Raw genomic sequence first — 27,763 nt, 5'->3', positions numbered from 1 at the left:
TAGTGATAAAAGACTAATCAAGGTGACCAAAAAAAATAACACAGCAGGTGACTCCCTCTTCCTTAACTATACAGGTAAAATTTGAAACTCATTACCTTCTGCCATTATCTCAGCCAACTCAATGGTTACATTCAAAAAACTACTAAAAGAATACCTAAAACTCACATGGATATGCTCTTGCCTCCCACCAGTTTGACCCCATATCATACACACCCTCTGATCTACTCTCTTGCTCCCTTTCACTTCAATTACTTAAAGAAGAATCATAACTCCTCCCTATAGTGCCTCACCTGCAAACACCCACCCCAACAGAGCACAATAACACACATTCCAACTTCAAACCCAACCACTTCTCACAAAACTAACCCTAACATCCTCTCCCAACCCCCTCTTACTTATGTTTGTCTCATGCAATGTTATTATGGAAACCAATACTTTCTATGTACTGCTATACTTTAACTTTAAACTAACAAATTTTATTAAAACTTGCAACTACCAATGAATATTGTACTTTGTAACTTTAAAACTATGGAATCTTGTTATGAATAATTGGTTGCTATGTAGAAGCCTCATACTTGTTTGTTATTAATTTGTGGAGCTTTTCTCCCCAGGCCTCCGTTGAAAATGGACATGTATCCAGTCGGACTCTCCTGGTCAACGGATGTAAAATAAATAAAATAAACAAATAAAACAGGTATTACTTGTGTTATATATGCACATCTTGTGGTAGTTCTACATCCTTTTATCTGAAACATGCAATTGTTATATCTGTAAGCTTTAGAATTATCATTTATTTCTAGATTTAACACTGCCCATATCATTTAATTTCTACATGTATTATATTATTAACTTTCCTCCAAACTGACCCATTACAGCAATGCAATGGGTAAGTTTGAATCCAGGGTAAGATAAGGCTTATCTGGCAGACCCAGTGTGAATGAGAAGAGGAACTGATGGCAAAGTCCAATCGCATATATACTACTTGGCAGAAAAGAATAGATATGCTACTTTTTAGATACTAATGTTGTTTCACTTTCAGACTCTTTAATGACTAAGTATTTATAATTTCTATACATTACAGACCACTACATTCTCTGTTCAGAAACAGTTTTGCTTCAAAATGTAAATATTAATTGGATATTAAACACATACATTTTCTTTTTTTTGTTTGTTTTTTTATTATTTTCTGTTTTTGTCTTTTCACAAAAGTTGAATCAGAAACTGGCTCACTGGGATGAGTGGTCTGGCCCATTTAACATATTAAAACAAAGAAATAAAGCAAAGCAGCAAAAACATTTATACTTTTATTTATCATGTATATGGAGTCAAGTGTCAGTTGATACTTACATACAATATATTTTTAATAGGGAACTTGCAATAACATATACATTGCCTGTTGTATTATATATGCAAACTGCTCAGTAAGGTAGGAGTTTAAAAATACAGCAGCTAACTTCCAGTGTTCTGAAAAGCATAACTGGTTATAGAAACACAGAAAATATGATAAATGTACTAAAAATGAAAGATTCTGGAATTTTGGGGTCAAGGTAGTTTGCTCCTTAGCATACATGAGCAGATGGATTATAAAGCAATGCAACAAAGACAGAAAGAAGGGCAATATCACGTTTCAAAGGGCCACAAATTACAGGATCAGTGGAAGTAAGATGTTCTAAGAGGAAACTAGTAATTTTATGTTCTTTGTTTAGCTTTGTTTTTAATGTTTTTCTTTACTTGAAAACAGACATAAGGCTGCTAAGGAATGATGCTTGTGTACTACTTCGCAAGCTTTCATTTGAGCTTTTGAACCTTTTTTGTGAAGCAAAATGTTAACTACACTCCATCCATTCAGTCTCCTAGTCGTTTATAGTCTATGGCTTAGTTTTATTGATTTTTACATCTCAGTAGTTATCTTTTGGCCACGTGCTACTTCCTACATTCATATTCTTCACTGAAAGGTGCTTGTCTTTTAGAGAAAATGTTATAAATAAATTTTTAAGAGAACCAATAGTATGATACTGATTTAGAGCCTCATTCTAGTCCATAACACATGACAAACAGAAAGAAAAGAAAAAGTAGACCATTCAGTTAAGGTTGTAGTAAATGCAGCAGTCAAAACCCAAAACAGTAAGAAAAATTCCTCCCAATTAAATCACTAAATATATAAGCAACTTTATTAAAATAGAAGGTAAGCGCTTTCACAGAGTAACCTCAGCTTCATCAGACCATGACAGAACATAAAGTCCAGGTACTATTTAAAATAAAAACTCAACCAATCACAGAAAGCTCAGCAATCGTGTGATGACATTAATAAAAAACCCTCCCAATCAATAAAAGCAGCCTACCATTTGTTAAACACATAGCAATAAAAACAGTATATTCCCATCATCAAATATAAAGACTTGTAAACTTATTCCAAACACAGTAATAAATCATAAAAAGACATTGAGCAGTCTCTATATGTTGCTTCAGACCTGAACATAAACATAGATAAATGCATTAAATGTAGAAGCAGAAAGAATATCAGGAACTTGCTTGAATATACAGATGTAACAAAAATAAAAAAAACTAATAAATGTCATGCACAAGCTAGGCACACTCACTAAAAGCAACATCACCTTTACAGATAACAAGGGACATCAGAGAGAATCAGTCAGACAGTCATGTGAGAAGGGGGAGAATGCAGTATCGCAACAATACCAACACAGTGAGAATGAGAAACAGGCAATGAGTAACCTTGTCTTCAGCATTTCATCATATAATCTTACCTCTGTTCAACTTTCTTTGTTTCTTTCTTTCTTTACTGTTGCTTTTTGTTGTTAGGACTATCTTCTTCTTCTTCTTTCAGCTTTTCCCAGTTAGGGGGTCACCACAGTGGATCACCTGTCTGCTCATGATTGGCAGTGGAGTTTTACAGTGTCGAGTTGCCAGCCCGGTGCCCAATCTTCCACACAAGGCACACATATTCACACCTAGGGCCAATTTAGAGTGTCCAATCCACCTACAGCATGTCTTTGGGATGTGGGAGGAATCCCGAGCACCCAGAAGAAACCCACTTGACCACAGGGAGGACATGCAGACTCCGCACAGAAGGCACCCCAGCCAAGGATCGAACCAGAGAACCTCTTGCTGTGAGGCGGCAATGCTAACTGCTGCACTACCGTGGCTGCCCCAATTTGTTGTTAGGACTATAATGGTTGTAAATTTCTTTGATCTTTTTAGAAGTACCCAATTAAAAATGTACAGCTGCCAGTGTTGGGTTAGGACATCTATACTGATGACCTAGGTCAGTGTGAATTTCAGAATATGTTTCTTAGACAGTACTTCTATGAGGGGAACCAGTTAAGGTAAAAAAAAAAAAAAACACTCAAGATGACTGAGCTATGATTAACTAGTTGTTGAAAATGAGGTCCAGGAGAAGTTGTAGCAATGGTCTGATTCAGGCCTGATTTAGTAACAATTTAACTGGTTTCTGCATTATCAGTATGGTAACAGAAGTTAGAGATAACAAAGTAATGAGTTCAATTGCTGTGTTACTAGTAGGACTACCTTCTAATTGTATGCTATTAAGTCTCTCTCACTCTCTCTCTCTCTCTATGAAAGGGCTCACAGTGAGATAGTAAGAGGGTATGTATAACAAAATTTGAAATGAAACACAGTTCTGTAAAACCAGATTACCCTCCCCATGTGGAATCTAGGCTTCAAGGGGAGTATTATTTCTTTATAAAGCAATACTTGTTCTTCATACAAAACTTAATGTTTTTGCTGCATGTGATAAGAGTCGCACTTAAATGTATCTTAACTTCCATATCCTTAGGTGATATGGGCAATAAAACATGGCAGGGCAAGTCTAGGTATAGGAAATGTGGCTCATTCTCTGTTTCATATTGCATGACAAAGTACGTAATATAAACATTCATATTTGACAACCAGTTACAGCAGAATGACAAAGTAGATCAAGAGTGTCCCAGAGATGATTGGTAATGTGGGGAACATGGCTGGGGAAGTTATATAGCTATAGCTTAATGCATATAGAAACAGGAAACATCATGCAAATAAGGAATGTAGGCAAATGCATGTGAGAGTAGAGGGCTAAGACAGGTTATAGGAACTGAATAAGCAATTCGTGTTAACAATACTGGTTCTGACAAACAAACAAATACAAAGAAAGGTTCTGATTAAAAGTCTGCATTTTTAAGTTATTTATTTTCCTTTATGAAGAAATAAATCAAACTAGTGCTTGAGTGCCATCTATTTAACCCTACTGGTGGAAATAGCTATATTACTAATGGCGTAATTAAGTATATGGTCAATAATTCCTCTAGGATTCTTCAGCAACTTAAAATACTGACTAGATTTTCAAATATATCCCAGGAACACAGATGCTTTTAAACTGAAATTACTAAGCATCTATAAAAATTAGTTTGGTAATTACACAGCACTAAGTCCCCATAAAATATGGAAAATGACCTGTAATGTATAGACTTGCATCTTGAAGAAACAAAGCACTAAGTGATATTTGTACTTCTCTTCCAGTGGAATCAAGTACTAAGAGAAAACCAGATGATCAGGAGATTAGGGAATGAAGGAATACAATTATCTTTCATGACTTAGGGAAAGGAAGAAAAGTTCCTGACTAATTAGAGACTTTCTCTAGGAAATCAGAACTCCAATTTCATCAGCCTCTCCAAAGCAGGTCCAATCCAGACAGTGAGTGAATTCTACTGTAATGCTCTACTGCAGTTCTAAAAGTATTGCAAAGAAGCTCTAGGATTATGGAGCACCTGAGCTAACTGGCTTCCAAGTTCCCTTTGTACCCATACTGTAGTTTAGCTCTCCACATTTTTACATGCCTGGTATTAAATGTATACATATGCATACATATGTGTGTGAGTGTATGCATGTATGTATGTATGTATATAGTTTACGATCAAAATATCACATGTCAGTTATGTGACCTGGAAAGGAGAAAGGCAATTTTCTGAGTTGTCGTAACATTGATTTTAAAAATGAGAAATCCCCAATTGCGAACTTGTGGATTTGTCATTTTGAATGGAGATTGCACTATAGTGGTAATCGGGAAATTTACCCTTTCCTTCACTGTAGTGTAATCTGTGAGTTTGTATAGATATATATATATATATATATATATATATATACATATATATATATATATATATATATATATATATATATGTAGCAGGGGGTGTGGGGGACACAGGGGGCTTGTCTCCTGCAAAACATTTGTAGCACATAACCAGAAGTGTAGGTATTTTTGGAAAAGTCAACATTCCTGAGTTGTCGACATTCCTTAATCCCTACTTTTGGTTATGTGAACGATCGGTAATTTGTTTTACAACATTTTGGGTTGCATATATGCATATTCATAATTGTCAGTTGCGAGATGTTGATATTAAACATATATATATATATATATATATATATATATATATATATATATATACACACACATACATATCTTTAGAGAGAGAGAGTCTATACTGCATAGTCGATTCATACTTTACTGACTGTTCAATACAGCAAAATACATTAAATTACTAAGCCAACTAGCACTCCATATAACTGAACGGCATTTTGTGTATGTGGAGTGCATCAAACATTTGGTTAAATGGCAATTTTTTTTAACGCCAACAGGATACATCAGTTTGCTCAAATGTTTCTAGTCTCAGAGGATATGTATGTCAAAGTTGTCAGTGAATATAATGTAACAGTTATATTGCATTCCAAGCTAAGGTTGTTTTTTTTTGTTTGTTTGTTTAGTGGGCTATTGGTGTTTTCATATGCATTGTTTTCGGACATTTTTCCCATTTTCATTTTTGTGCAGCTGGAGTTAGTACACACACACACACACACACACACACACACACACACACACACACATATTTATATCTATATATCTATCTATATATATATATATATATATATATATATATATATATATATATATATATATATATATGTGTGTGTGTGTGTGTGTTTGGAAAAGGAAATTCACCCAGTATAGGGAGTGCAAGAAATTTGCCCAAAATGCAAAAACAGTCTTAGGTAAGGCTTTAGTAAATTTCAGTATTTGATATTTCAGTGAAATAATTGTTCAGCCCTTTTGAAATTAGTTTAAAGTACTTGAGGCTACTGATTTTGAACTTCTTGTATTTTGACAGGGTCTTCGAGATTTGTCTTATGCAGGCAGACTGAAATCATTGTCAGTTTACTGTTGTGTCATACAGACTGGTCAGAGTTGACCTGTGCCTTACATGTAGAGCAATCTTTGACCCAGCTTTAATGTAAATGCTGCACATTCGCAAGTCAAATGGCACACAGGTCAATAGCTCAATTTGCAAGTCAAATTTCACATGGGTCACTCGCTCAGAGGACTTTGACCTGGTATGTGACATCAACAGAACTTGCTGAGGAGACACATTTGTCTCAGAGAGGTTGCCCCACCTTTGGAACAAGCTTCTTATTCATGTTAAACAAAGCCCCTCGTTGGCCCTATTTAAGTGCAATTTGGACGACTGGATGGATAACCGGAAATTCACCCTGGGGGTTCTCTTTTGGACAGAGACAATAGGTGCCATAAACATTGTTCAAACCTGTCAGTCTACACACTGTTTTCTTCTTGTTTACTTCTACAGTGATTACAGTTACTTACATTTAATTAAAAGCTTATTTCAAATTTTGTAGCAGGAACACTGATTTGGTAAACAAACAATACAGTCTAACAATGAAATTGGACTTGACATGAACAATTGACTTTTCTGCCCTTGAAACTCTCATTTATTAAAATTACATTGAAATTTGCATTCAAAGAAAATGCATCTGGCCATTTTAGATTAAGTTTATGTTTGGGCTCTTTTCAAACCATAGGGTCATGCAACTCATTTTCAAGATCATGCATACATGCATGTGTTTTTTGATTTACCTTCTGGATTGTATTAACTTTTTATTATATAATACAGCACCACTTGTTAGAATATGTTTTAAATTTGTAGTTTTGAATATCTTTCCAGTAAGCGATGGAACAAAATGTATGAACCAATAATGATAAAACTACCTATTTTAGAACATTTCAACCAAAAACACCACTCAAACTTTTGTCATTACAATTCATCAATATCAGTCAATATGCACAATCTCTGTAGAACTAAAAGTCATCTAAATAATTCCACATTACAAGGATCTGTAACTAATGAAGAGGTTGTGACTGGCAAACAATTTTACATTTCAGTGTTTCATCAGCAAATTCAATGCCTGCTGCTCTTAAAGAATTATTTGCCTATGTTGTATTAAAAAAAGTTGGTAATCTCATAATATTGCAACAGGAAAAAGTTGACAAATTGACAATAAGTTCATAGTTACTAGGCATCTCATCCAAAGGACAATTGTACACCAAACCCCCTTAAAGTGTACCAGAGTACCAGCAATCTATCTACATGGTGTGGGAGTAGAAAACAAAACCTTCAGCGCCTAAGGCAAAAATGTTACCTGTTGTGCTACTAACACTGATTTCAAATTCTATAGCACAAACACTGACTACCATTTGCTTAATGAAACAGTTGCACATTGAAAGCAGACATACCATGTGCAACAATAAACTTCTCTTCCCTTGAAACTCAATTCCTTGAAAATGTATTAAAACACACAATTCCTTCAGCAGCCTGGTAGTTGGTGTACAGGATTTAGGCTCTTGTCTTCACAATCTGGTAGTTAGTGTACAGAATTCAGGCTCTTGCCTTCTGCAACTAAAGTACAGGGTTTGAGCCTGAGTAAAAACATAAAAACATAAAGCATAAAAACAATGGCCTATTCTCCTCAGCTATATTCCTGGACCTATCAAAGGCTTTTGATATGGTATCACACAATATACTTCTCTCTGTCCTCACCATCCTCTCCTTTTCCCACTCTGCCAACAAATGGTTTCAAAGCTATCTTTCTGACCGACAACAATCTGTGGTTTGGATTTCCCCCCATCTCTCTGTTTCCCTCAGGGTTCCCCAAGGCTGCATCCTTGGCCCCCCTACTCTTCTCCCTTTTCACCAACAACCTACATACCTCCACCAAACATGCCACTCTCATACAATATGCAGATGACTCCACTCTCATCTGCTGTGCCCCCTGTCTTCCAGAACTTCAAAAACTCACTCAAGACTCATTTACATCTGTCAAAAACTGGCTTTCTAATTCCCAGTTTCTACTTAACCCAAACAAAACCAAACTTCTTATCTTTCATCCCTCCAAATTCAAAAAGTGTCCTATCCTCTTCAGCATTCAGGCCAAAAACAGCACCAACATCTCCCCATCTGATCACACCAAACGATTAGGTGTCGAGATAGACAATAATCTCAAATTCGACCTCCACGTATCTCTTACTATAAAAAAATTTCACAAAAAACTCGGGGCACTTTATAGAAACAAACAATACCTAAGACAGCTAGAACTGCTATTGCTAACTCCCATCTTATCTCCACCTTATTATACGCCTCTCCCATACTCACCAAACTCAGACAGACTGACCTAAACAATCTCACTATCTGCTACAATAAAATCGCAAAGTTTGCTGCAAGTGCATCCTATCGTAGCCACCACTGTCACTCACTAAGAGAACTGGAATGGCTCGAACTCCCTCAACTTCTCCATCTCAATCAATTCCTCTTTTGCCCACAAACTTCTAAACCATCCCCATAACATTCCATCTCTTTAAAACCTACCCCAACCTTACTCCTCTTCTAGAGCCCTCTGATCCAACAGCAAAAACCTACTTCATATCACTAAACCCCAAAACTCTGCAGGGGAAGCAATATACTCATGTGCTGTCTCTAAAATATGAACAATCTTCCCCCTTCAGTAACCAAATTTCCATTCACCTCTTTATTCAAAACCAGACTCAAGGCTTAGCTAAAAGTCCACTGGCTCTATCCCTGCTTTAACCCAGACTAATCTATACTCTAACCATTTCACCTCAAACTCACCTCCTCATATGTTTCATTATCAGCATAATTATTAGTTGTCACTATATGATACACGATACCCGTGGTGGTGGTGCTGCGGTGGCGTTGTCGCCTCACAGTAAGACGCTGTCCAGTTTGATTCTCAGCTAGAGCGTCTTCTGCATGGAGACATGTGTGAATGGGCGTACCTTCGTTGAAGGTTGTGCTTCAGGCCTGGCAAGCCGGTACGTAAAAATCAACTGCCAATCATTAGCGGACCGGAGTTCCGCTGTGGTGACCCCTAACCGGGAAAATCCGAAAGACACAAACAAACTATATGATACACAATATGTAAAATATTCTAATTAAACCCAGTGTTTATTATTGTTCCTTATTGTTGTTAATACTTTTGCAGCGATATCTTTTTAATGCAAAATATGTCCCAACTAACTGATAATACTGCAAGACTCCTCTATAATGTGTGCTATACTTTCTCTGTAAATTTTGTACTATTTACTGATAACACTGTAAATTTTATTTGTTATGTGTGGAGTTTTTTCTCCCCGGGCCTCTGCTGAAAAAGGACCTATGTCCAGCTGGACTTTCCTGGTAAACAAACATACATACATACATACATAAATAAATATGTTAATTGACTAAGCTGCCTTCCCTTAACTAGGACACTACACACACACACACACACACACACACACACACACACACACACACACACACACACACACACACACACACAAACATAAGGGCAGTGAATAGGACAGCTACTTTAAATTCTGCTCACATCTCTCACACATAGCAGCAAGTGTGTAATGAGTTTACATTACATCCGCACTGGCATGTGTGCCATATTAAAGATGTATGCATGGATGCAGAGTGCATATACATCTTTTTAAAGAAGAAAACACTGCAGCAGCATTAAAGAAGAAATGCTTATTTTTTTTTTTAATTAGTTAAAGAATTAATGTGGAACTGCCTAGGTGCCTAGTGCTGGATCCAGCTCTATATACGTGTGTGTCTATATATATATATATATATATATATATATATATATATATATATATATATATATATATATATATATATATATATATATAAATAAAATAAAGAATGTGTAATATTTTTTTCACTTAATAGTTTGTGTAACCACTACAACAAAAACAAACTGCTTCCATATTTTATCATCATTAAGTGGAACTACATAAGCAAAACTAATACAATCATGCCCTCATGTTTTTAAACCCCTTGTGGTGTGGGAGGTATTTTTCTATCTATCTTCAATAAATATTTTTAGTCATAAGGTAATATGTACGTCTTTTAACATTTTGAGAGACTTTCAGAAAGGTTAAGCCTATTTTACCCTTTGCGGCAACCATTTTCAATTCTGAGACAGCATTATTACAGTGCCCTACCCAAAGAGGTGCAACACCATGGTGGGATGTCTCTGTGGTATACATCATATGGTAATGAGGCATTCCAGTGTTACCAATGTGCTCTCCCCCAGAAAATGCCTATGGTAAAGAATTTACCCAGCAGAGCGACTCAGAAAATCACTCGTGTGTATAAGTTAGTTTGGCCAGCAGGGTTAATGAACAAGACCAAAAGTTTACATTCAGCTTTTACTTTCAATAAGTGAGACTACATTAGAAGTAAGTGCCAGGGAGTTTAGCAGACAAAAGGTAGTGGTGAGTGTGTGTGTGTGTGTGTGTGTGTGTGTGTGTGTGTGTGTGTGTGTGTGTGTGTGTGTGTGTGTGTGTGTGTGTGTGTGTGTGTGTGTGTGTGTGTGTGCATGTTTGAATGTGTGTGCATGTATGTGGCACAGTGAATGAGGGGGATGTCTGTGCCAACACAATGCATGGGATGCCAGAGGTGCATACTGCAGGGAAGTACTGATCTGCAGTCATAGTAATTACCAGTGACTCAGAGACATACAATTTAACTGATAATGAGAACTTTCCCCGTTGCAGTTAACATGTCACTGAATGATATTTTCCATGATCATGGAAACAGTCCCTTTAGGACGCAGCTCTTACCGGCCATGGTAGGATTCTTTCTGAATCCCAGACTTTGTGTATTATATGTATGCATACATATAATACACATATGTATTACTTTTTTGAACTTGTTTCATATTTGGTATATTTCAAAACATGTATGACTCCTTGTCATACATTTGAAGGTGTTGTCTTTCATTTTTTGATGATATATTCTGATATTTATAGTTTATAGTAGGCAGTGATTATTGGAAGGCCCGTGGTTATTTTTTTATTCATGGTTGATGTTTTTCTGATGAGTACTTTTTTTTAGCTGGGAATTTTTAACACTGCTGTTTTACAACTGCTCATAGTAGCTGAATGCTCTTTTAGGGATACATATTTGCTGTTGGATTAGTATTTTATTTATTCAGAGAGTATCACAGCCATTTAAAATGTTTTTAGTCATTTAGGTGGTGTGAGTGCTTTTTGGCAATTTTATTAATCTGTATTCTACTGTATTATTCATTTATTTTATTTTACATTTGTTTACCGGGAAATTCCGACTGGACACAGGTCCATTTTCAGTGGAGGCCCAGGGAGAAAAGCTCCACAATACAATACAGTACATGAGAGAAAAGAAAAAAAAATAAAGAATACTTATAGCAAACATATACAATATGTTAGAGATTAACCATTCTTATGAGCCATTTATTTCTCTGTGAGGTAGTTCTAAATAGAATTAACTTCCAAAATAATAATGATTTAAGTTATCATGTACACCACTCTTGCTGTCACTTTTTCTGAAAAAACTGCAAATGTATTCTAAGTGCATTTTACATGAATATGCCTTAATTAGGTAGTCCCTGAATATGCATTTACTACTTGTATTTTTCAAATAATATAAATGACCTGCCATGATAGCTTAACCTTACATACTAATAAAGCACCAGAGAAACTGGAATGTAATATATTTTAAGCTGAATAACACATTTTTAAACTGCTTTGTAATAAGTATGGTTATAGTCTATGGACATTATGGTGCTAGAGTTTTTTCCTACTTCTTTATTTTAATGCACCATGGTGAGTACTGCAAGGGGTCTTGTGTTTTAATGTGTTTATAGTAATTTATATTTCACTCATAGTGGGCGTGTCATTTGGTCATTGGGATGTAGCTTGTTGGACTTGAACTTGAAATGCTTATCATGATTAAAATATGAATTACCCGCACACAGTCATAGTGTATTGTGACAGTACTGGTATGTTACAAGAAGACGGGCATCTTCAATGTTGTTTACTGTTAAAAATGAGAAGTATTATCTTCAACGCTGACAAAGCTTTGCATGTTGACTTTACTGATGTATTCGCAAATGATAACAAGTGATGTCTTCGTTATTTTTTAGCATTTGAATGAAGAAAAAAGGAAGGAAGAAAGAAATGAAATTATCAGAATGAAATATGACAACATACAGGTGACAGGAGTAGTTAATGAGAAGAATTAAGGTAAGAACAGGATTGGTATACAGGTTTAGATAACACGTTTATATCACATTATCGAAAGATGAAAATAGTGAACGCCATTTCATTGAACCTATAATACCTAAACCACATAATATCGAACATTCAGAACAGCAAATTTTTTCCTTGGCAAAAATTTGCTATTCCGAAACACATACACACGACACAAGTACACCTAAAAAACATCAATATACACACATACACTTATAATCCTACAACTAACCCTACACTAAACTATACATACACTACTATCTATCCACTTACCGTAACCCAAACCCTAACCCTAAGGTCCGTCACTATCGCACACTCACCTAACCCGTCCCTAAACCTAATTCACCTAACCCTAACTCACTTAACCCGCCCCTAAACCTAATTCACCTAACCCATGCTCTAACCTTAACTCACCTAACCCGCACCCTAATCCTAACAACCATACAATCACACACTTACCTGAACCTGACCCGTAAATCTCCACCACAACACTGAAAATAGCGAAGCCACAGAACCAGCCAACCAAATTCTTTCCCTAGAAAAGAATTTGGTGTTCCGCAGCTTCGCTATTTTTAGCGTTTGATTAAAACGGGTCGATATTAGAACATTCAAAGTTTTAAAACTTTGATGTTCTGATATAGACCCTCGATAACTTGGGGATAGGATGAGTTCAGTAGCATAGCTAGAGTGGAACAAAATAGGTAGCTGTCCCGGGTGCAAGTTGTTAGGGGATACATCAGGCGATACTAACAGCATGGCAGTACAATGTTGGCATTCAGTTCTGTACTGGCGTTTCAGAATGTCAGTACAGAAATGACATGTAATACTGCTTTTCTTACCAGGCGTGCAGCACTGAACTGCTTCAACACTTCATGTGAGGCTTATGCTATGGCAAGTCACTTGAGACATTCTCAGAAGTGCAGTCCTTTCATTTGTTTTTTTTTGTTTATTTATTTATTTATTGTTTAATGCTTCTCAACTTGGAGTCAAGAGGCAAGATCTAGCTGGTCAGACTGGAATAGATGTTGTCTTTTTTGGTCTCAGCTTGTAGGTGAGGGAATGGCACCAGGCAGTAGATGAACCAACTACAGCTAAGATGGCTCCTCCACAGCATGCTGGCATAAGCTACTAGTAAAAAGAAGAAAGAAAAACAGACTCATTTATAGGAGATTAGCATCTCAGTTTTAAATCACAAAAGCAGAGCAGTGGAGAAGCAGAGAGGTGTAAGAAAAAATAATGCAGATATAAAATATCAGAGAGAGAGGGCCATCTTGTGTGAATGATACTGTGGAGGGAGTTTGGAGTAGCATAACTCCAATGTTCTTGATGTAGTAGTGCAGAGAGAGAAAGAGAGGGAAATGTGTGATGTATGCATTTGTGAGAAGGGGAAAATGAGAAAATGTAGAAGGCACTTGAAAAGTGAGACCTCAGATGTCTCGGTGTATGGATGATAAGCAGAGAGAAAGTGGAATGTCTAGTGATAAAACTAAAATTGACATAACCTTTAGCAGCTTAATATAGAATATTTTTTTCTTTTTATAGTGCTATTTATTCCCTGCTTACAAGTATTTTGATATACTAAGTTCAAAGAGAAATTTCAATAAAGTCCTGAGTTGTGAGAAGAACATATTAGTATGAATACATTAGTTAAAAGTTCAGAATTAATGTTACAGATTTTACAGTCCCTCAGGCATACCAGACTGCAGATTTTACTGCCCGAGATGCACAATTAGTGATACAACTTTTGAGGTTTGTAACATTTATGGATCTTTGTACTCTGTACTTAACAGCTGTGCAAGGTAGCTATGGAGTTAGATGGACATCATACATTAAACTTCAACAAACAGCTGCAGATCATTTTGATGAAATGAAATTCAGAGTATATTACAGCTGCAAAATCATTTTTTTAAAAAACAGCATTGTCAGCAAAACAATTCTAATGTAAAATAAATAGATAAAATTAATATGAATATAGATTAATTAACTGAATCAATAAAAAAGGAAACCCAAATGGAAGGTTATACACCAAAGACCCCCTCATCATATGCAAACGACTTTTGAGATTGCTTTATCATTGTTCAGAAAGAGCCCTTTCCTTAATGCAGAGGACTTGACATCCTGAAACATGACACTGTTCTCCAATATGCACACAGTGACATACAGATACCAGCCTGCTCAATGCAAAACTTACTTTTTTCACAATAGATCCAAGTTAGTTTTCAGTTACGAAAACTGCTTTTGCAAAATCCCTTTCTTTGAAGGAATGGTCTGTAAATACCTCTTTAAAAGGCAATGTACTATCAAATTAGCCATTAACTCCAAAAAGGCTAGAGAACATAAAACAAGCTGCTAAACATGACAGTAAGTTACAGTCTTTAAATATTTAAGGGATGAGAAGCCTAATTATTGGACACAGTCAGATTATGTGATGTAAAAATAAGTAACCAAACCGGTCTGCTCTTTTCAGCCAATTTCCGTTGGCTACTTAATATATTTTATATTGGCTAAGCACTTTGTGTGTTTTTTTATGTAAAAATATCACACTTGTTCAGATTACAACTGTCTGAAAATCATGATTTGCTACTGTACCTAGACAGAATTGTTCTGCCTTCTACAAAATGTATAGATGTGTTAAAACAAATACATGAAGGGCATAGAGCTGCATCTAAAAGCATTCCAGTGAGTGTCGACAATCTTGTTTTCATTTTACAGTGAATCCAATGACTTAAAAGACCTTCATGTAGACCATGCAACTGCCTAACAAAAATACAGTACAGATTAATGTCTCAGATCTTTTTATTTATTAATTCAAAATGGTATAACTCAAGCTTATACATCCTAAGCATTTACAGTTTTTAGTATTTACATTTTGGTCACAATAAACAGGATTTATGAAGGAGATGATCAATTACTTAGGCCTAGTATGTAGCAAACCTACATACCAGAGCTTCAGCTCAGTTCAGTAACCGAACACCTGAGGGTAGGAGTCTTATAGAGTTGTCTCCTCTGGGAGAGTCCTTTTATAGAATAAGTATTCAAATGGGGCATAACAGCAATCTCTGTGATTCATATATATGTAAACTGCAGACCACAGTGCAGGCCTTGCAAACCTAAATGTGTACACAACAGGTATGACTACACCATAGCATTAGAAAAAACATGCCATAATGGGGTGGAATGGAAATTAAGATCTGACATTACACCAAGTATGTAAAGCAACACGGCACCGTAATCATACCTAGGTTACTGGAACAGCAGTAGCAGTAGCCAGGCAGTGGGCATTCATGCTATTCTCCTCTTTGCATTATTCTTGACAAGCTAATTCTTTGTTGTCAGTAAGCATTGCTTGATTTGTTTTTAACTTAAGAATATCTGCCTAAATACTTCATCCTGACATTTTAAGGGTCTATTTATTAGTTTCCCCTCAAGTGTTTGCAGTGTGACTGTATAGACACAGACACATTGAGTGGCATTCTTCCTGTAAAAGCATGATTGTAATTTCACCAGTACCCAATTACACACAGGACAATTGGTTTGCAGTGACAAACACTGTCCCCAGAGTTGCACACCAGATACTCCTGACATTCCTTTATATTCTCACTCCAACTGTCTAAGCTATAAAAAAGGGTCTCTTGCCATGGATATGAAGTTTCCCACTATCTCCATTATGAGCTTAGTGGATATGGGCATCCTGAGGCAATGTAGAAGCTGCCTTATGTTTACTGACAACCAGTTATTTCTCAAACAAATCGATACCATATGTGAGAGATGTATATATACAATGTCACTGGTGACTAAGCCCACACATAAAAATACTCCTAATGTCAGTAAGGCTGTCAGTAGTACACAAGCTGCACCCATCACATGCAATTAAAAACAGACTTACAGGCCCACAAAAGCTGAAGCACTTAAATGTAACCCTCCTACACCCCAAAGATTTGCTAGATGAAGTACAGCAGCCTCGAATGCACCCTTTCAAAAAAAAAAAAAAAAACACCCACATCAACACAGACACATCTCATAGAGCTTCTGCTTCTAAGCCCACAAGGAAAGCCACCACACAATCCATCATTTTGGTCTTTGGAGATTCCATTGTGAGATGCACTGATGCAGGCTAAGTAAAGAGAGTCACTGTAAATTGCTTATCAGAAGCTAGGATCTGCCACATTGTGCACGCACTTAAGTCATTGGACCACAAGAACCAGTATGACTCAGTCATAGTCCATGTGAGTGTAAATGACCTGAGATGTACCTCCCTAGAGTATATGAAGAGAGGCTGGTATGAGCCTAGCATTGAGCAGCATTTTACCTACTCCAAGGATGATGCCACAATATAAACAAAAGGTGACTGACTTTAATAACTGACTTAGTTTCTGGTGTCATTCTAAGGGGGTGCAATATTTGTCAGCATGGAAGGAGATTGTCAACAGACCACATCGTTTTGCCAGGGATGGTCTGTACCTCTTCCTTCAAGCTTTCGAATATTAGCTAAAACAGTGTCTTCCCCCATAATGCCTTTTTAGGTAATGCCAAACTGAAAGTACTACCAACATAGCAAATCAAAACCAAAAAAATCTGAAGGTATTGCTGCTCAATGCTAGTAATCTAAACAAAAAACTCCACTCCTAAAAGCTCCCTTTACCGTAGAGAATGCTGACATCTGTGCAAACACTGAGACATGGTTTAAAGCCACAGAGAGCACACCGGCAGTACCATGTTATAATGCCTTCCACACATTTAGACCAGCTACTACAAAGACAAGGACTAAAGGTGGAGGTGTCTTGATTTACATCAAAAAAACAAGCCACCCTGATGGAATCACAAAATCAATTGGCAGTATAAGAGGAGGAAGAAAATCTTGGCAAAACGTAGGAGGTGCAGTGCCCAGCAGGATAAAACCACTCTCATCAAACTAAATAAACAACTCAAAGGACAAATAAAGTCTACCAAAGCCAAATTTGAGGTAAGTTTGGCCTCCCAGGCCAAGGACAACCACAAAGCATTCTTTAGCTATGTCTGCAACCTCAAAGGCAATTCACAATTGTGAGCAGAGCTCATTGTAAATGGAACAAACTATACTGAGCCAGAAGATATTGCAAACCTCCTGGATGATAAATTCAGCTCCACCTTTACTCCTCTATCCCCCTCAACCTTCCCTCAGGAAATATCAAATATAACTCCCCCTTCTATCACTAGGGCACAGGTCCTTAATGATCGCTCTTAGACCAGAAACACTGCATCAATGGGCCAAGACAATATCCCAAGATGCCTTCTAAATAGCATGAAACATGACCTTTCAGGACCTCTGGAATTACTATTTAACTGTAGCCTCCAAACAGAATTTGTGTCTCAGGAATGGAGAAAGGCAACAGTCATCACTCTCAACAAAACTGAGCCATCTACAGACACTGGGAACTACAGACCCATAAATCTCAATAGTCTTATATGTAAAGTCATGGAAAGAATTATCATGCAGATGATCAACAGGGATATAGTAAAACTCCAGACACTGGACCCAACCCAGTTTGGTTTCGTCGAGGGCAGATCATGCCTACTCATTCTGATGGGCTTCTTTGAGAAGGTCACCATACCAATGGATGAGGGCAAAATCATTTACACTGCCTACCTTCACTGGCCAAGGTATTTGACACAATACCCCACTCGGGCATTGTTGACATACTCAAGAGGTTAGGTACAAACCCGTATGTCACCCAGTGGATAGCCAGCTGGCTCACAGACAGGACTCAGGAAGTTAAAATTGTGGAGGTCACCTCTACACAGTGGCCAGTCACAACTGGAGTTCCTCGGGGATCAGTCCTTGGACTGCTCATTTTTGGTGTTTACTTCTCAGAAGTCAAGGCCAATGTCATTGGTCTTTGGCTGACTAAATTTGCAGATGATTGAAAATTAGTAGCTGTAACTGAATCTCACACTGACACAAATGTTCTCCAAGAGGGCCTGACACAGAAAAACAACTGGTGTCACAGCCATGGACTAAATCTAAATGCCAAGAAATGCATAATATAATTCCTCGGGAGGTCTTCCACCCCTGGTAACTATTATGTTGACAACACATCATCTTTTAGTGCTGACCCAGTAGTCAGGGACTTAGGGACACACAAACAGTAATCTAGCCTTTGCCATTACTTCTCTACAGTGGTGAGGAAATCATTCTGTGCTGCACAACTTATAAACAAAGGTATGTCATTCAAATACAAAGAAGTGTTCCACTGTATTCAGTGCTCATCAGACATATCATTGAGTACAATGCCCCCTTTGGAGTGTACCTAACCACACATATCCAACTATTAGAATGTGTACAGAAGTTCCTCACTAAAAGAATATAGGGTGTAAGTAAAATGTCCTATGTAGACCACTTCAAGGCTCTATCCCTGTATTCTGTCTCCTGCAGGTTGTTGAGGGAAGATCTATTTCTGGCATACAGAGCATCGTCAGACCCCACTCTGATGGACCCTCTGCATATGCACAAAACAAACAGTACCAGAATTACCCATTCGAAAGACTTAAACCTTGCCTGTGATATAAATAGGACCTGCTGGAGAGACAGGTACATAAACAGAAACTACTCTGTCTCTGGAACAGGCTCCCCATCCATGTAAAGCTGAGTTCTTCCCTAGCCCAATTCAAGTGTAACTTGGATAATTGATGGGGAACAGGAAATTCATTCCTGATTTGGCACCTATTTCTCTAACGGACACAGGCAACCTGTAAATGGTTCACCTCACAGGCCCCTGCTTGTAAATGTTTCATCTTGTAAGCCCCTGCTTACACTTATCAAGGGTACCAGAACTTGTTAGAAATTTGTGATGCATGGCTAGGCTTAAAAAGGCCCCTGTGGTCATTAGCCTAGTAAACATAACTATAAACCTATAAACAGTAATCTGATAGAGCACCAGTCACTAAATAACTGAACAGCACAAGTTCCCACTATAAGCATATGTGTAAACAGGATATTCTCCATATGCAAGGAAAATGAAGTTAACACTTTCTTGAATTGCTCATTTCTATGAATGTGGAACACGGGAATTTATTGTGCGTCATTCTTCAGCTGGGTAAAATCACAAATATCTTGGGACTGTAAGGTCTAAGTTGGGATATACTATCTATGTAGGTATGCAGGTCCTTGAGTAGCCCAAATGATGATAATCTGTCACTGGCATAGCCTGTTTCACAAGGGCATTACAGTTCTGAATTGTCAGACAAAATAAGATGAATAACACAAACAGAAGTGCACCCCCAAATAACTAGCTATGTCCTTCAAGGATGGGTATAGACGGTGCATGTGAGTGAACAAAGAGATACAGCAGTGAAGCTACCATGTCCAAGGTTAGAGCATAACAGGTGGTTGGTGTATAAGAGGTAGGGTAATTCCCTTGGGGGAATCTCTTAAGTCTGTATGTAGAAAGGAGGATTGTGGACTGTACTGCAGAGTGAGTATACATGAAAGGGCATACAGATGTTGTTTTCACAAGCAAAAGCTATTTTAACTCCGTATTCAACAGTGTGGAAGAGATGGCTACAATATCAGTTTATCTTCCTGATTTGAAGGTCTGCATCGAGTTAATATTATTGCCTTCAGTCCTATAAAATTAACCAAGAGCTGTTGAATTATTTTAGTGAAGTTCTAGTCATGAAGATACAGACAGGCAAGCAAGAAACTCTCATCCCGTGGAGACAGCACATGTGGGAACAGTACAGATCATAGCAAAAGATGTCATGCCATTGCAAACATAAATATTTTTAAATGCTTAGTAGACCAGTCCAGTACGAATATCAGCTCTCGTAAAAGGCCATGGAAACTTTACAACTGTGAGTAGGCCCACATAGAGTAAATTTATAATGAAAACAACATAACAACATCAACCATACAACTTCCATGGAGCACAGTAAAAAATGTTTGCTCAATGTCAAAATGCATGCTACAAGACAAATTGACAGTCCACAGTGCACAGACTGATGGTGTTCATTTAGAGAATGCGTATGTTCCTTGTTTGTGATATGGCTGTGATGGCTCCACGTGAGCTTGTATGCATATGAAGGTACTGAAGTTTTCTGAATCATATACAGTTTGGGGCAATGCATGTAAATGCCTCCAATGGAACAGAATGGTACAGTCCAATGTGTTTATGAATATGGTGGCCTGAGTTCACTATTTAGGACGTTAAGAAACTATCATGGACCAGTGCACCACTTTAAATATTGCATTTCTTTTTTTGTACCTAATGTAAGTCTATTACAAGCAAAGCAATCCTGAATACAAGTTAAAGTCTTAAGGAGACCATTTCTAGTTCATCAGGAAATACACAACCCCTTGATTCAACCATATGTCAATGGGGTCAGCTCAATACTCCAGCAGTTAATCTTCTATTAAAAAAAATATATTTTTGTAAAAGCAAACATGGGGAATGAACCCCTCATTTTACATCTGCCTTTGTACTGACAAATGATCCTTGGTGCAGTGAAGGATATTTGACAGGGAATGCAAACCTCGTCTTCACACACATATATGTGCATACTTCATACCTGTTGTGTGTCTTCATAATTTCTAAGTACAGCAAGTCTTACTATGGTGGCTGTAAAGCTGTAAACCTTTAAAAACATGCTATCATGCAAAAAAAACTTTTCAGTCTGTTAATAAAAAGCATTTTGTGGTTCTCAATAAGGATAACAAATTATGGTCATATACATTTAGCAGTGTGAATAAAGTCCCACCTGACATGCAAGCAGACTGCATGCTTCGAGTCTGATGTCTATGACATAAAACAATATTGACATTTTTCTCAGATTTTTTGAGATGGAAAAAAATGTTTCCAGTTTAGTTTACTACCAATAAAACAAGCACACATTTGAACCTTGGCATGCTACCATCATAAGCCCAGGCCATTGATAACTTATCTGTTTAAACAGTACATCTTGCCTAATGAGAACATTTGCATTAATGACTCTGGTGTAATTCTCCAGAGCAGCAAAATCAACTGTAGGTCAGATACCCGGTGGTTCAGATACCCAGTGGTAACAAGTAAGATGAGTTAAAAAGTGCACAGGTTTGTTAGCAATAAGCATTCATACACCTCGTATCAGTGAAACAGACATAGCTTTTATGGTTCTGAAGCCATCAGCTACTTAACAACATTACTGCTGTTTGTAAAGCAGGACTATACATTCTGTAGACTAAATACAAAATTTTACATAAGCAGTCATAGGAGCACCAAGGTTATATGGAATTATATGCTTCTTTACAGAAGATAGTCCTCTTCCACCAACAAATGTTACCCACCCAGTGTAGGCCAGTGCATGTTTCTGTACATTATATCTTCTCACTACTTAAAAAAATTACTACTAGAATGACAGGCTTCACCAAATATATATATATATATATATATATATATATATATATATATATATATATATATATATATAAACAAAAAGGCCATCATAAATACGCCAGTTTTAATTCATATTGTAACACATCTCATTGCATAAAATAATTAAAAAATGTATCTTTCTAGACACACACGCACATACATATATATATAAATATGTATGCATATTTTATATACATATGCAGTTGATTGCAAGCCATATGTATGACTACCTCTTTGTAACCAATTAAACTGAATAAAAAATATTAGTTGTTAGGACTTCTTAGATCACAAGATGTCATAGCAATGTTTTGTATTGTTGCTATTATTCAATACCTGTATCACTTAAGTAAATGTAATTTTATAAGGGAAAGAAAATTTACGCAAGACCATATATCTCCTTGTTCCCAAAAGCATGTGCACATAAACATGTGTGATGCAGTGATGTCTGCACTCAACTTTAAATACTGAATAACTTTACCCACCTTTTTGAGCATACAGCTCAGAAACAAAAAGGTGACATTTGTTCTGTTTGTTTTCAGATGCACGATCAGATCCAAATATTCTTTGCCTTTCACTGCCAGCATAGGTAATTTTTTTTGTAACAGATATTGCATCAGGCTGTCCATTTAAATCCAATTTGCAGTCAGGAACAGGGCCTATTTCCAAGTTCTGTACTCTTATCTGCTGATGCAGCAGTTTCTGACTTTTAATGACAGAATTTTTCACTTTCACATTGTTTTTGAATGTCATTTTAGTGCCAAACCCTTGTTTAGTGTGTCCATATGGAGATTCAGTGTTACATCTTTCATGTTTGCCTCTAAATGTTGAGCTGGCTGAGTTTGGACATATTTTAACAGTGAGTTCTGATCTGTGGACCTTTCCAACATCTCTAGGCTGAGTGAGAGAAAAAGGCAAGGATCTGTCAATACAGTACAGACTACTGGAAAATACTTGTGGGATGTTATGGTGAATACATGAAATAAATGTTTTGCTTAATGTATTTTTCTGCATAATGTTTGTGATGAGGCCTTTACTATCTTTAGTACGTGTTTCCAAATTATAATGCATCTCTCTATTCAGCGCTGGCCTGGTAGTACCAGAAACTTTTAAGGTGGATGCATTTCTGCTGTTGAACTTAAGTTGCTGTTTTCCATCAAATACATCACCATCGGTGGTCTGAGTCTGTTGTAAATTCTTAACAGAAAAAACACTGGCTCTCAAAAAGTTTTGTCTGTTGTCAGTCATGCTGCCCAAAGGAGCAGCATCTGGCTTTAGTGGTGTACTGGAAGGAGAAGTGATTCTTCTTGCTGTAACTGTAATATACGAGAAATCCTTTTTTATGTTAGAGCAGTGGGCCTTTTCTGTTTGATGAAGCTTAGCTACTGAATTTTCTTCAGAAGGTACTCGAATGCCTCCTGTATGTGACTGGAATGTATTACATCTGGAAGTGCATACAGGCCTGTTATTATTCAGTGATTGTTTAATGTGAAATTCATTAGCCTGAGTGTTATGAGACTGAATAGACAAAGCCGATCCAATTTCATTTGATTTAGCTCCAGTGTCTGTCTTTGACATCTTATACATAATCACAGATGAAACCATTTTCTCTTTAGTTAGCAGCAAGATGCCCTAATGAAAAATAATGGAATAAAAATTGAGCATATTTGTGGAAATTACAAAATGCAAAATGAACGCATACTTTTACTTTCTGTGCATATCTAAATATATAGCTATGCATTTTGTAGAGTGATATTTAATTTTCTTTGAAAAGTTCACAATGTAATCAAATGACTGAAAATCATAATGAAAACCAAAGAAAAACTAGCATTATATTCCTGTTACTATAGCTGACACTTGTTTTTTTTTTACCATGCAGAGAAACTATATATATATATATATATATATATATATATATATATATATATATATATATATACAGTCTATATTAAATCACCAAATGCTTAGAAAAGTGAATGGTGACAGATTGACTCTATGTAAGTGAAAGCTTATAATGTCGAAGTGTCAGAACAGACACACACACACTATTAGAACGAGTGACAATTTGTCTACACAACGAGAACAAAATTAACTATTAATGAATTACACAACTGCAGAATCAACTGATATTGCGATTACTTCCATATTTTGTAGCCAGTTATGCTGATTCTGGAATACTTTATAGCAACTATTTTCATCTTCGGCATAGCAATACACCATTTTGGACCTACGTAATCATGCAAGAGGCATTAAAAAGATTTTATTAAGTCTTCTAGGTATACAACCACAATTATATTACTAAACATATGGAGATTGGTGGCTATGTATTTTAAATATGAGACTTAATAGAGTGATTTTTGACATAGTGAAAATTTAAACGTGATTATGATAAAGAACAATGAATTGGAAAGCTGGCTTTTACATACTTGAGGTATGTTACCAAGATGTGACCCACATACCCCTGCTAATTATATATACTGAATTGAAAGTTATTGCACTTAGGAGTAACAGGGATATTCAGACATATTACAGTTTTGGAATTAGTATATATTCTCCTATCATAGTTAAATGTTCACTTTTCAGAGGGTGGCAGTCATAGAACTCAGTCTTTCTACATGCATCCCTGACAAAAAGGTAAAAAGTATCATGTGTAAGATATTAAAAGACCTTGTTAAGTATTCTAGCTGTATGTACTCCGTTATATGACTCAATGTATGCAAACTTTATAAAATAAGTAACTGAAGAGAACACAATTCCGTATTCAGTGTGTGTGTGTGCGTGTGTGTGTGTGTGTATGTGTCAGCTACTTTGGCAGGGACACGAAGCACTGATTGCACAGAGAGGGTGCTGGAGGTTTTGGCTTGACCATTCGGCTGAGATCTTAACCATATAGCTGTGCCAGTGAAGAGTCTTACTGGGGATCTGGAGAGAGAGAGGGAGAAACTAGCCCTAGACTGACTGTAATCTCTGTGTGCTCTTAAGAGAAATTGTACTTTACTGTGTGTGTACTTGTCATCCTCCCAATGTGCACATCCCTCACTGGAGTTTGTGGCGAGGACTGAGGCTTTTTGATTACTGGGCCAGGGCAGGGGTGTCACAAAATATACTAATGCAAGTTTCACTAACCTCCAGTTATGGGTCTCAACAGTGGGTGGGCTTTTCTGTTTCACATGATACACTTGAATATTGCCTTTGTTTCTAATTAAGAGGAGAGCACCACCACCACCTTTCATGACTCATGACCTGTTGTCTGTAAAGAAAAGACCATTGTCTTGAATATAACTGAATGGATATATTTTATCTAAAACAGGGTTTAGTGATAACTAAAATATCAGCATTTTATGAAAGAATCAGAGATTCTTATAAGGGCCACTTCTTGACACTGCTAATATTTAAGAGTCCAATTTTAAGATCTTGAGTGTCCCACAAAAATTCGGGGATGGGGATTAGGAGCAGAATTCACATTAGTATAATTTGTTACTAAGCAGGTAAGGAGAGACATGGAAGGATGTAGTTCATAATTCAACTTAGAAAGTGGTCATCTATTAAAAGTACAAAGCAAGATCTGCCCTGACCAGTACCATTTATATCACCCTTCACTGGGACGGATGGGAGATACAAAATAACGATAGTTAATATATACAAGCCCAGTGATGTTGTGGTGAAGTATAGTGACATAAGAACACATGAAAGTGCATAACATGAGGGATGTAATGTCTATAATGTAGAAGTTATCTGTATTAGATAGTGTCATGTTAATGTAAGGAATAGGAAAACAAAGGGAGAACATATTTGGTAAAATAGAAGCACCTGCAGACTAACCAGAAAATTAGCCAAACAACTAGTTCTGGCTGCATGATGCCTTTATATATATATATATATATATATATATATATATATATATATATATATACGGGTATATATTATAATACTGACATCTGAAAATGTTGAATATCACTTGTTCCACACGAAAATGTCGAATTCCCGAATAGCCAAACCACTGAAAGAAATCGGTTGGCCAAACACCAATGCCACACAAAAACAGACATATTTAAGTGGGGGGCTTTGCCCACCACACCCCCCCCCAACCAAATATTCTAACTGCAAGACCGCACTATAGTCAGGGAAAGGACAGGTGTAACAGAATGGCCAAAGGATTTCTTTCTGTTGGAAAGAAATCAGTGATTTCGTTGTTCAGGAACCTTGGAGTTCGACATTTTCGTATCGAACAAGTGAGATTCGACATTTTCAGATGTCAATATTATAATATAGACCCAAACACACACACACACACACACACACACACACACACACACACACACACACACACACAATTATACATGCGCACACACATACATGTGTTTGTGTGTGTTTGGTCACGCACACAGAATATATCTAGAACTATCTACCTATAGACAGACATCACACTCACACAGAATATCCATGAATCTATTCTCTTAAAGTTATAAGCAGCAACACCGATGCACATTACTTTAATTTATACATGTTGAAACTCACTAAAGTTAAAAATCAAAACTGCACTGATCATAAAAAGTATTTCATATGGAATAATGTCCCACTCTTTGCTCTGCTTATCACAGCACCACCTATCTGTAAATCTTCAAAACTCCAAGCTACCATTAAAAAGGAATAATTAGTAGAGTATAAAATATTGCACAATAACTATAATAATCTGTCAGAGAAGGTTAGAAAGGATTGGGAAGTGAGACTGGATAAGAAATTCATAAAGAAACAATGGGAGGATATATGTATGTCTCCCAAATATGCAACAAAATCTAGAAAATTTAGGATTTTTGCTTGGAAATGTTTACATAGATATTTTTTTATCCCCCAAGTAGACTTCAGAGAATTTTTCCTCAGATAAACAGCAAATGTTGGAGGTGTGATGGGGAAGAAAGAGGTACTTGGGAACTTCTTTTCTGGAAGTGCAGTGGGTTAGTGGACTTTAAAGATTCCCTGTGGGATGCACTGTTGGAGATTCTGGGTGGTCAGATTGGTGTGACGAGGGAGATGATTTTTCTGAGCTATGATACAGAATTGGAATTGCCTAGACATGGTAAGGCCTTGCTGTGTCTAATTATGGTGGCTGCCATAAAAGCAATTACTATAAAATGGCACTATATTAGAAGTAGTGAATATAGTGACAGAGATAAAACAATTGGAACTTAGATCTTGCCATTTTGGTCATCTGTTTTTATAATAATAATAATAATTATAGCAACAATAGTAAATATAAATAAATAGAAATAATACAATAGATGAAGAAGGGATAGCTGAATGAAAGGGGAGAGGCAGCAAGGAGGTGGAAGTGTGATCATAGGGTAGCACATGATCCCTGGACATTGCTTTTTCCTCAGACATGGGAAACACTAGCCTCATCAGGTGGCACAAATGGGCATTAGGAGGAACACATAGGAATAGCTTACTATCATTTCAACTACGGAGGTCATGAGGATGATTAAAATAGGCCGGTGTACTTAGATGCATTGTCATTTGAAGAGCTACTATCATACTTAGCTATTAACCAGGGATATTAGTTAGAAATTCCCATCGCTGAATGGGCATCGGAGTCTTTAATGTGGAACTCAAGGAACATGAACTTTTAAGACTAGGGGGGTATGTTTCCTCATTGGGAGGTACATTTGAGAGGTAAGAAGGCCCTAATAATGGCATACACCGAGGTTCAGATTACAATTCCTTCAGATTATGCATGCTAATTCAAATCTGCAACTGGGATATTTTGGGGTTTGGGTCATTGCAGTCATTTGTTTTGGTACTGAGGTTGAGTAATGGGATGCCCGGGTTGCTAGCTGTATGAAATTAATTTCCATGGGGGGTTAGGATGACAAGCACCCTGATGCTTGACTTCTTCCCAAAATGCCTGGACTGCAAAGATTTATTAAGGTATTCCTGGAGG

The 27,763-nt window shown here is 36.9% G+C and overlaps 1 protein-coding gene across 1 annotated transcript in view; it reads right to left on the bottom strand.

Moving 5' to 3' along the window:
* Positions 1 to 27,763, bottom strand: part of CCHR14.PART0H10orf90 (chromosome chr14.part0 C10orf90 homolog) — a 1,196,109-nt gene that overhangs the window by 1,151,255 nt on the left and 17,091 nt on the right. The window contains exon 2 of the mRNA XM_044056179.1: positions 22,311 to 23,457. Coding sequence (XP_043912114.1) covers positions 22,311 to 23,457 — 1,147 coding nt within the window. The remainder of the gene's footprint in view (positions 1 to 22,310; positions 23,458 to 27,763) is intronic.

This window comes from Protopterus annectens, chromosome 14.part0 (genome assembly GCF_019279795.1).
Source record: "Protopterus annectens isolate FY-2018-M chromosome 14.part0, PAN1.0, whole genome shotgun sequence".
NCBI classification, from domain to species: domain Eukaryota; kingdom Metazoa; phylum Chordata; order Ceratodontiformes; family Protopteridae; genus Protopterus; species Protopterus annectens.
The sequence above is the reverse complement of the archived record's forward strand: the minus strand, read 5'-3'. Positions and strand labels throughout refer to the sequence as shown.